Source organism: Mus musculus, chromosome 7 (assembly GCF_000001635.26).
Source record: "Mus musculus strain C57BL/6J chromosome 7, GRCm38.p6 C57BL/6J".
Classification (NCBI taxonomy): Eukaryota; Metazoa; Chordata; class Mammalia; order Rodentia; family Muridae; genus Mus; species Mus musculus.
In genome coordinates, this window is record NC_000073.6 from 35,117,472 (window position 1) to 35,128,766 (window position 11,295).

Consider the following 11,295-nt stretch of genomic DNA (forward strand, 5'->3'; position numbering starts at 1 on the left):
TATTTAACTCAGCAGAAAGACTGAAGATTCCTCTCGGCTTTTAAGGATTTTTCCCCAGGGGACACTCCACAGGTAGAGTCGCGTGCATCTGGCCCAGAGAGCGATCCTCTGCTCACACCAGGTTGTTTATTTAGTGTATCTGCTTTTTATTCACTCTGTTCAAAAGCATCAAGCTAAAAATATCTTTTTTATGCGCTCTGCACCGAAAATGAAGCAGTTGAGCCATTAATCACTGAGAATATGTTGAATGAGAATTTGATTAAAGTACAGGATGCGTCCTTCAGACGAAGTCGGTTCTTTACTGTAACCGCAGTGGAAGCACAGCAGACCTCCCTAACAGTTTTTAGCCGCTCCTCTTGGAGCCTCCTGGGCGGATCGCAGGGCCTTTCCTGGCCTAAAAAGGCCATTGCACTGGGGGTCTTGACCTGCGACCCTAGAGCGCAGCAGGTCACGGAACACGGACAAATGGAGTTCGAGAGGACGAAAGGCCTCAGCTCAAGAAGCCGCGGTCTTCGGGGTGCAAAAACGAGAGACGTGGGTGCTCACCAGGCCCCTTCTGCCCCCGGACCTCCGCGGCCGCGATCCAGGTGGAGGGTGAACGAGACGCCACGTGGCTGGGAGCCGATGCACGCAAACTCCTACCCACAGCCGCGAGCCTGTAGGCGGCGCGGCGCGGAGGGCTCCCAAGTGGGTGCTCGAAAGGCTTCGTAGCTAGGAATTGGACACCCGAGCTACCGAGATTAGTGCCCCCATGAATGACAGTAGGGAAAGAAAACTGTGTCTTCAGGCCCCTGGCTATGGGCCCCGCCTGGGGATCACAGTCCCCGATTCAAGTTCACTCCTCTCCAACACCCTGCCCTCTCGCGGCCCCTGTGCGCTCTCCTTAGGGTCCTTTTCCGCGAGGCTCAGAGGACCCACCGGCTGGTCCCGGGCGTGGGGTGGTGGTGTCCCGAACACTTGACTAGAGTGCTCCACGCTGGGTAGCAACGTCTGCCTGGTAAGCCTAGCAATCCTATCGCTCTGGCCTGGAGACGCAATGAAAAAGAAAGTTTTCCAGCCTAGGCGAGTGGACGAGCCAGGTCCACCAGGCTCCGGGGTTAGCGGCCGCCTCCGCTCCCCGCCGGGTCCTAGCGCCCTACTACTCTGAAGAGCCCGTGGGACCCTGTAGTTCTAGAGAAGCTGGGCGAAAGAGAGGTGCTCTGCCTGGAAGCCGTGGGGTCGCGTGGAGTTCAGAGAAAAAGACGCACAATCTCTGCGCTCCCGGCCTCGCCACTCGGCGGTGCGCGCTAGGTTGCTGGTCCAAAGCAGTCTCCAACCTCCCGCGCCGCGGCTCTCCGCCACAGCCTTTTAGAAATCCGGGTGGGAGACAGGCCTAGTCCCAGCTTTTAACACAAGTCTGCACTACGGTAGCTCAAAACCAACATTCTCTCTCCAAACGCTCCCCAACCTCCACCTCCCCTCGCTCGGCCTCTAGATGCTCCCGGGCTCCCTAGTGTTGGCTGGAAGTGGGTGACTTAGAGGCTTAAAGGAGGGGCGCCTAACCACGGACCACGTGTGTGCGGGGGCGACAGCGCCGCCGGGGTGGGGCTGAGCGCTGCAAGCCGGGTTCGCCTTGCAGCGCAGGAGTCAGTGGGCGTTGCGCCACGATCTCTCTCCACTAGCACTATGCTCCCCACTCACCGCCTTGGAAAGTCACAGGAGAAGGCGGGCTCTAAGACCCAGCAGGCACCATCCTACTGGCGCCTTCGATCCGAGACCCGTTTGGACACCAGGGGGCGATGCCCGACCCTCTATAAAAGCGGTCCCCGCGCGGGCCTGGCCATTCGCGACCCGAAGCTGCGCGGGCGCGAGCCAGTTGGGGCACTGGGTGGGCGGCGGCGACAGCGGCGCCACGCGCAGGCTGGAGGCCGCCGAGGCTCGCCATGCCGGGAGAACTCTAACTCCCCCATGGAGTCGGCCGACTTCTACGAGGTGGAGCCGCGGCCCCCGATGAGCAGTCACCTCCAGAGCCCCCCGCACGCGCCCAGCAACGCCGCCTTTGGCTTTCCCCGGGGCGCGGGCCCCGCGCCGCCCCCAGCCCCACCTGCCGCCCCGGAGCCGCTGGGCGGCATCTGCGAGCACGAGACGTCTATAGACATCAGCGCCTACATCGACCCGGCCGCCTTCAACGACGAGTTCCTGGCCGACCTCTTCCAGCACAGCCGACAGCAGGAGAAGGCCAAGGCGGCGGCGGGCCCCGCGGGTGGCGGCGGTGACTTTGACTACCCGGGAGCCCCGGCGGGCCCCGGCGGCGCGGTCATGTCCGCGGGGGCGCACGGGCCCCCTCCCGGCTACGGCTGTGCGGCGGCCGGCTACCTGGACGGCAGGCTGGAGCCCCTGTACGAGCGCGTCGGGGCGCCCGCGCTACGGCCGCTGGTGATCAAACAAGAGCCCCGCGAGGAGGACGAGGCGAAGCAGCTGGCGCTGGCCGGCCTCTTCCCCTACCAGCCACCGCCGCCACCGCCACCGCCGCACCCGCACGCGTCTCCCGCGCACCTGGCCGCCCCCCACTTGCAGTTCCAGATCGCGCACTGCGGCCAGACCACCATGCACCTGCAGCCTGGCCACCCCACACCGCCGCCCACGCCCGTGCCCAGCCCGCACGCTGCGCCCGCCTTGGGTGCTGCGGGCCTGCCTGGCCCCGGGAGCGCGCTCAAGGGCTTGGCCGGTGCGCACCCCGACCTCCGCACGGGAGGCGGCGGCGGTGGCAGCGGTGCCGGTGCGGGCAAAGCCAAGAAGTCGGTGGACAAGAACAGCAACGAGTACCGGGTACGGCGGGAACGCAACAACATCGCGGTGCGCAAGAGCCGAGATAAAGCCAAACAACGCAACGTGGAGACGCAACAGAAGGTGCTGGAGTTGACCAGTGACAATGACCGCCTGCGCAAGCGGGTGGAACAGCTGAGCCGTGAACTGGACACGCTGCGGGGCATCTTCCGCCAGCTGCCTGAGAGCTCCTTGGTCAAGGCCATGGGCAACTGCGCGTGAGGCGCGCGGCTGCGGGACCGCCTTGGGCCGGCCCCCTGGCTGGAGACCCAGAGGATGGTTTCGGGTCGCTGGATCTCTAGGCTGCCCGGGCCGCGCAAGCCAGGACTAGGAGATTCCGGTGTGGCCTGAAAGCCTGGCCTGCTCCGCGTGTCCCCTCCCTTCCTCTGAGCCGGACTCGGTGCGTCTAAGATGAGGGAGTCAGGCCGTGGTGGTTTCTCCTTGAGACCGAGAGACTTTCCGCGGAGCTGAGCTGGGGGCCCGGCAGTACTAGTATTAAGGAAGTAACCTTGTGCCTTGGATACTCAAAACTCGCTCCTTTTCCTACCGAGTAGGGGGAGCAAAAATGTGCCTTGATATTTTATTTGGAGGATTCCTGCTTCCTCTCGGGCCTCAGCTGGCCCCGTGAGAAAAATGAAGGGTGCAGGCCCAGGGCAGGAGGAAGATACAGGAAGCTGAGATCCCGGCAGTGCCCTGAGCTGCCCCTCAGTCCCTGTCTTTAGAGGGGAGGGACTTAGGTGTTGGGGATTTGAGTCTGTGTCCTCACCCCCAGCTACAGGGAGGTGGAGGGCTCCTAATCCCTTGCTTTTTGCACCTCCACCTACATCCCCCCCCCCCCACTCAGCTTACAACAGGCCAGGTTTCCTGGGTGAGTTCATGGAGAATGGGGGCACCACCCCCAGTCAGACCAGAAAGCTGAGTTGTGAGTTAGCCATGTGGTAGGAGACAGAGACCTAGGTTTCTGGGCTTTGTGGGGTGGGGGATAGGAGGACACGGGGACCATTAGCCTTGTGTGTACTGTATGTCGCCAGCCGCTGTTGCTGAAGGAACTTGAAGCACAATCGATCCATCCCAGAGGGACTGGAGTTATGACAAGCTTCCCAAATATTTTGCTTTATCATCCGATATCAACACTTGTATCTGGTCTCTGTGTCCCAGCGGTGCCTTGTGCAATGGCAGTGTGCACGTCTATGCTAAACCACCATTTTATTTGGTCTTTTGTTTTGTTTTGGTTTTGCTCTGATTCTTGCCAAACTGAGACTCTTCACTAACGGCTGGGGGAAGGAGCTGAGTGAGGCTCTCATTCTTTTTGGTTTAGGGATGTTTGGGTTTTTTCGTCTGCCTCCCAGAGGACCAATGAAATGAAGTGGGCTTCCCCCTCTCCCCTAGTTGTCCAAGGGTGTATGTAGTAGTGGGTCTTAGCTTCCTCCGGCTAAGACTTAGGCTTCCCCACCCACCCAACCCCATCCCCAACGGCCCTGGCTCTGGGTCTGGAAAGAAGGCCACCTCCAGCCAGTTCATACACACACCCCTGTGGCTGGGAGCAGGGCTGGACCGCTTCCTTCTCTTCTTTTTTTTGGGGGGGGGGGACACAAAGTTTCATGCTAGATGTCGTATGTATTATATCTATAATATAAACATATCAAACTCAATTTTGGTGTCTTTTTAAAACCAGAGAGAAGCCACTTGTAAGGTTTGCTCTGGGCTGGGTTCCGTTTGAAACAGCATTGTCTGTGTCTGGGGTCCTAAATTTGCATCTCTGGAGTCTCTCTTTACCTTGGTGATGTGCCATGGCAGTCAAGGAAGGGGTAAGGACTAAGCTGAGAACACCCTGAGTTTAAAGACTGAGTCCCTTGGAATTTGGGGGTGGAGGGGTCGTGTTGTCTTAGGGTCATGGTCTCTCTTTGCATCCTAGAATAGGAGGGAGTCAGAAGAGAACACCTCTGCCTAATGGGAAAGCCCACTTAGAAGCTCTCTGCTTAAGGGACCCTTTGGCCACATTCCCAAATCACTCAGCTCCAGCTCTATAGAACAAGGCTCACACCACCTTTGCCCAGCCTTTCAGTGGAGGCCTGGAAAACAGGACGTCACCACTCTCTGCCCACTACCCAGTCTCTCAAGACGGCAGCTTGCATGCTGAGCCCCCTTTGCACCTGCCTTACCTTAGCCCACCTAGGGAGGGGGGCAGCAACCCATAGATCATCTGTGAGGATACATCTGCCCCACTTTCTCTATCTTGGCAAACAGGGGATTAGCTCCTAATGATTACGTATCCACTGCTACAACTGCCCATGAGGTGCAGACATCCAGTTGGCTGTAGTAACAGGCGGGTAAGGAAAGGGTAGCCTGCATCACCATCCCTGCTGGAGCCCAGAGGCCACTGGGCTCTTCACCTGGAGTGTGGCTGCTCAGCAGCTTACAGCATATACTGGCGAGAAGTGACAAGCTCTTTTAAATTCTGCAAACTACAGTGTGACCAGGCTTTGTGGTTAAGATGTCCCACCAACCCCTTCCCCCACTGCCCTCTCTGTCTTATGCCTTGCCACCTCCTCACCCATGGCTGCCCTTGGCAGAGGAAAGGCCAAAGCCCAGTGAGGAGGCGGTGGCTTGCCCTGTCAGCCTGGGAACTAGGGAGGCAGAGCCCCATCGCCTGCCTAGAGGCTGGGGCAGGCCGTGGCTTGCAGGCCCCAGCAAACCCTCTCTGAGTTCAGTGTGGATTCCAGTTTTTCTTGTTTACAGGGAATGATCCTTGAATTCCCCCTTTGCTCCCAGAACAGGGCTTAGGCTGAACGGGGGAGGGGGCCCTCCTGCTCTCCTTTCCTAACCACCTGATGTGGGGGTGGTCATCTTTCTAAGGGCTCATGGAAGGGCACCCTTCCTGCACACCCAACCCAAGTTTCCACGTAGGCCGAAATGGGAACAAAAAGGGCCCAATCAGGGACGCCTCCAGTGTGGTCTGTGTTGGGAGGGGGGATGCAGTTTGGGGTGGCCCTGTCCAGTGTGTGCTCTATGCTTAGCTGGGAGTGGTCTTCTGGGGGAATTCATACTTCATGAGTAACTGAATGAACCCCTAAAAATTCAATGAATGCCTTCTTATGCCAGGGCCTGTACCCAGGATTAAGGCACCACTGAGAACAGACTCAGGTCTCGTCTTGGGGAGCTGACAACCCTGTGGCCCCAAGCCATGTCACCAGTCAAGGGTAACAGATACACTAAGGGCTTTTTCTGATGTGGAAACTGCAGCCTACGTAAGCCCAGCATCTAATGAGGCCAGTCCCCCACCCCCACAGACCCTGTCCTCAAATGCTTGCAAACTTCTGCCGGGCATGAACCCTGCCCAGGACACTGCCTGGCTGCAGGACCGCTCCTGAGCCCCGGGCCCCCTGGCAACATCCAGGAGAGAAACAAGGGCGGGAGTGAGAGAGGGAGGTGACTTCTTTGCCACCAGATAGCTTAACGCTGTCACGGATGTCACCCTTATCTCTCGGATCTCCTGGGAATCTGTGAACACGGGGTTTGGCCCTGACACCTGCCATGAGCCACTGGGAAGGGTGAGGAGTGTCCACCCCTCCCAGGCTTCCCGCCCCCTCCTTCCCAGCCCAGGTGGAACCTGCCTGGCCTCCACAAGCTGCTGATTTCACAAGAGGGGAGGGGACCCCTCATCTTGAAGGTCAAGGGGAGCAGAAATTCTGATCTTCCTTAACCAAGTGGTAACATCTTCCAGAGCACCCATGGGTCTTCTGCAGACATGAAGTATGATGTTAATGTTCTAGCTGTTGCTTAGCTGTGCTAATGGATAGAGGAAACCCTTTTCTTTTCTTTCATTTCTTTTTTTTTTTCCTTTCTTTTCTCCCTTCGCATGCCCTCCCCTCCTTCCCCTAACCTGCCATCTCTTCCTTGCTTCTCTAACACCACCTCTTCTTTCTCAACCCCACCCATCCCCACTCTCATCCTTCCCCAGTGGACAGAGCCTTTAACGAAAGCTGTAAGCTAGGAAAGAAACCAATTCACTATCAAAGCATCCTAGCCCCATCCCAGAACAATTAAACAGCCAGATGGAATCTCTGGGAAAACGCATTAATAACGCGAACAATCTGTGCAGGCCAGGCAGGAGCCCAGGAGCCTGGAGCAGGGGTGGGGTTTGGGAGTGGAAGTGGGCAGAGGAAGGCTGGGGATGCTGGGGTGTATGCTTCTAGCTCCATCTTGCCCATGTGGTGCCCAGAAAGGGACAGGACCATCCCAAGGGTATGCTAAGTCTGTGCTGTCCCCTCTGGCCCTTGCAAGGCCCACTGTACGCCCTGGATCCTGGTGGCTGCAAACAGAGCCAGACAAATATGGAACCCATTACTCAGCCAGCCACAGCCACAGCCAGCCCCATTCTGGCACCCGAGCTCTGCTCTTCTCTTCACTTTTGTTTTTATTTATTATTTTTCTAGCTTTCTGGCCCCACCCATTAAGAACAGGCCTCCCCGGGGCGTATGGAAGCCCTTTTCTCTTCCTTTGCTGTGCCCACATCCACTCCCCGTGTGGATAATAGCAGAAGCTGGCCCAAGCCCCTGGAGCTCCCCACAGAAATGAAAAGTCCAGGGTCCACGTTGTTCAGCTGCCTTGCTGGCCTGGAAAGGGCTGGGCGTGAACCACAGGGCCCACTTCTGTCGTTTTCAAGCCTGCTCTAGGTAGAGCTAAGAAGCTCAACTCTTCCTGAGTAGTTCCTCTTTTAGTGACTACTGTCAGCAGGGGCCCACTGAAGTACACTGAAAAAAGCTCTCTCTCTCTCTCTCTCTCTCTCTCTCTCTCTCTCTCTCTCTCTCTCTCTCTCCCTCTCTCTCTCTCTCTCTCTCTCTTTCTCTCCCTCCCTCCCTCCCCCCCCACCCCGTGCTGGGAATTGAACTTAGAGCCTCCTGCACACTACACAAGTACTCTACACTGAGCTACACCCAGCCTTCGTCATTGTCCATCCAGTTAGTTTGAAACAGGGACTCCCTATGCAGCCCAGGCTGGGCCCAAACTTGTAATCTCTCTGCCTCAGCCTTTTGTGTGCTCAGGATGGCCAAGCAAGCTGCACCTTACCTGGAAAAAGTGGTGTTTTCTTATAGCTATCAGGTTGGGTAGAAATTTACTTGTTTTTGACAAGTCTCCTTTTGGAGGGTTTGGGGGGCTGGCTCAGGCAAGTGCTTGCCTGGCTTGAGGACCTGAATTTGATCGTCAGAACCCACATTTTCAAAAAGAAAAAAGAAAAAGAAAAAACGGAAAGTCAGACATACATACATACATACATACATACATACATACATGCATAAGGCAAGCAAGCAGAGAGAATGGTAGGAAGGAAGGAAGGAAGGAAGGAAGGAAGGAAGGAAGGAAGGAAGGAAGGACAGGCTGGATATAATGGTAAGTAGTTGTGCTGGAGAAGCAGGGAGAGGTAGATTGACCAGCTCACCCAGACTGTTTTGAGAGCTCCAAGCCAGTGGAAGACACACATTCTCCCTCCTTCCCTCCCACCCTCCCTCCTTCCCTTCTTCCCTCCTTCCATCTCTGCACCTGAGGAACAATACCAGAGGTTGTGTACTGCTGGCTACCTCCCTGCATCCCTCACACATGGACCTGAATATACACGCATACAGAGCAGGAGTGCAGGAGAGAGAGAGAGAGAGAGAGAGAGAGAGAGAGAGAGAGAGAGAGAGAGAGAGAGAGAGAGAGAAGCAGGACAGCATCATTTGATTCCTACAGACCAAGACCAAGAGATCTATTTTTCTGACCTTTGTCTTTGCTGTCTCTTGGTCTCCATCCTCCACTGCTACCCTCCCTCAAGGTCACCGCTAGTTCTTAGAACTCCCCTGGGTCCTTGCTTGGCGTCTTTGCCGACCTTGGCTCCAGCAGACATTTAGTATCTAGCCCAGGGCAGGTCATTGCACATGTGTCTGAATGCTAGTATCTCTTTCCAGCTTATCTCTCTCCTTTTTGGAACACCCTTGCCCTCTTCTTTCCAGCCAAGGGGCTCCAGGGTTGGCTTAAGGTCCACCGAGTATGGGCTGAGGGTGTCATTGTCAGGAGCAGCCCAAAGGATGGATCACAGACTTCCACCCGATGGCCTTCAATAGATGAGTTCTTGCTTCTAGAAAATGACTTTTAAAGAACAAGACTCTAGCGAGGTGGTCTGCCTAGTCCTTGAGAGCATTCAGTGGCAATGTGGGAATAGTTTATCATCAGACTCAGAGTGGCCAGGCCTCTGCAGAAGGCTATGCTTTATAGGGACACTGGGTGGGGGAGAGCTGGAACTCTAAAGAAGAGAGTGAGGAGGAAGCCCAAGCTATCTGATATATGCCATGAACTGCTGAGGTGAAGGCCCACTCACTGTACGGCCCGGACGCACTAGAAGCAACAGTTCGGAGTTAAAAGATAATTTCAGACCTCCATGCCTCTTTTCTTATCTCCACTCTAGGATGCCTGGAAAGGTCTTCCTAGAGGAATGAGAGCCCAAGAGCAGGGCTAGCAGTGGTCAAATGTTAACAGTCTAGTTTCAAAACACATTGCTGGGTGACCCAGAGAGCCACCACAGCCTGTCCCAAGCCCTCCTTGACCTGAAGCTATTTCTACTCTTGAAATATAAGAGGAACCCCTGTCCTGATCCAAAGCTACAGAAGTCATAGAGCCCCACACCACTCTATTGCCCTTGAAGCCCACCAAGAGCACCCTCCCAGAGCTGCCCACCCCCCACTTCCACCCCCTAAGAATACTGGATCCCTCTTGCCGATAAGGAACTGTGGTCAACTTCTAGTGGCTTTCCTGTGCACGTGTTGGGCAACCAAGCCTCAGCTGGACTTAGTTGCCAAGCCCAGACAACAGGTGGCAAGGGGGTGTCAGGGACTGGGTACCAGCTCTTTGGGGAGCTGCCATGACCTTCACCATCAGGTTAGGACCCGTCAGAAGTGGCCTCCTTGAGTGATTTACAATTTGCAAACATGTTTTATTTGATTCCCGAGTTCTGCCGGGGCAATTACAGTGACTAAGCATGACAAATCACTCTCAGCACAGTGTCTGCTCGCTGTTAAGAAATGTGTTTGCCTCACTGTTTTGCCTGGTGCGGCAACATTTTAAAAATAGACTCGCTCACTGTACGCGAAGGCAATTTGTTCCAAATTTTCCCACTAATTTGATTTTAATCTGATATTTAAAATTCGTGTGACCACATTCCCACTGATTTATAGGGAATAAGCCCTACCTGGCGGCACTGTAATTGGCTTTGGCCCAGGAGTCCACAGGACAGAGCATTTATCCCAGAACAATTTGAAGGCACTCATGTCTTAATGTTTTAAATATAGCCTAATTTAGCCTCACAAGTTCTGATTCCCTGGGGGCAGGACAATGAGTGTTAAGGTTGCTCTGCTCAGGTAGAGAGGGACCTGGCACTTTGGTGGTACACACAGAACTGCACAAATCCAGCCCAGACATCCTGAATCGGTACACACTAATGTGTATTCATTCAGGAGTGCACATGGACGGAAGTAATTTGTTCCCCTGATAAGTGGAAGTTTCCTGTTCCTCTCATACCATTGTGGGGATGAGCTGTGAAGCTGGACCATACAGTCCTGGCTTCAAACTAAATTCTGGCTTTGCCTCTGGCTGGCTGGGTGGCACTCTCCAAGCCTCTCCGTGCCTCTGCCGTTCAGTTTCCTTTTATGCAAATCGTATGCAAAACCAGTACCTCATCATCATGGAGTTGTGAAAGGTAAACAGGCCAGGCTTGTGAGACACTTGGCCCAAGTGAGCCATCCCTGTGTGGGAGGAGTGCGACACACCTCTGTCCCTGAAAAACTGTGAATAATTTAGGGCAAAAACCTTGTCCTCAGATATCCAAGGACATGCAGTCATGTTAACCTTGCTTTAAAAAATAAAGAAAAAAAAATCTCCCCCTCCCAAAAAGGATTCTTCTTAATTCCTTCGAAGGCATCCCCCAGCTTCTGGATGCAGGGCTGCTGTGTCTCTAAGTGGTGACTGCAGATTAATAAGGACAAGTATCCTTGCTGGGGTGACACCCCAATCTCCACAGAACATTCAGTCCCTTGGAGTTCCCTTTGGACTCTTTCTTCCTTCCCCTCCTCCTGCCTCCTTTTCTCTGCTCCCACTTCTCTTTCTTAGTGCTTTTTTCCCCCCTCTTTCGGGACAGTCTCTAACTTTAGATACATACCTGGCTTCGTGAAAAGGTAAATACATACCTTTTCATTCAGAAAGCTGTTCCCTGAAAGAGTTGGGAGGCTTTGAATTCCCTTCATCACTGGGAGGAGAGCAGGAGCCATACACTGTGTGTGAGGGGTGTGGGGACCATTCCTACTGTCTCCCTCCCTCTGTTCTCCCCTAAATGATCCTGAGCCAGGAAGAGTGATGCAGAATGTCTCTCACCCTGTGGAAGAGTTGGTCAGGCTGGTCCTCAGACAACCAGGGAAGCTCTTGGGGTCCTGGAGAATAGGCACATAGCAGATAAAAGGAGTT

At 55.0% G+C, this 11,295-nt stretch overlaps 1 protein-coding gene across 5 annotated transcripts; it reads left to right on the top strand.

Annotated features, from left to right (window-relative positions):
• The first annotated feature begins 1,821 nt into the window (after positions 1-1,821).
• Cebpa (CCAAT/enhancer binding protein (C/EBP), alpha) lies at positions 1,822-4,457 on the top strand. Of its 5 annotated transcripts, none has more exons than NM_007678.3 (1): positions 1,822-4,457. In NM_007678.3, the coding sequence occupies exon 1, from the start codon at positions 1,948-1,950 to the stop codon at positions 3,025-3,027; it is 1,080 nt and encodes a 359-aa protein (NP_031704.2). In that variant the 5' UTR covers positions 1,822-1,947; the 3' UTR covers positions 3,028-4,457. All 5 variants share the same exon structure in this region, with proteins under 5 accessions (NP_031704.2, NP_001274443.1, NP_001274444.1 ...).
• Positions 4,458-11,295: the final 6,838 nt, after the last annotated feature.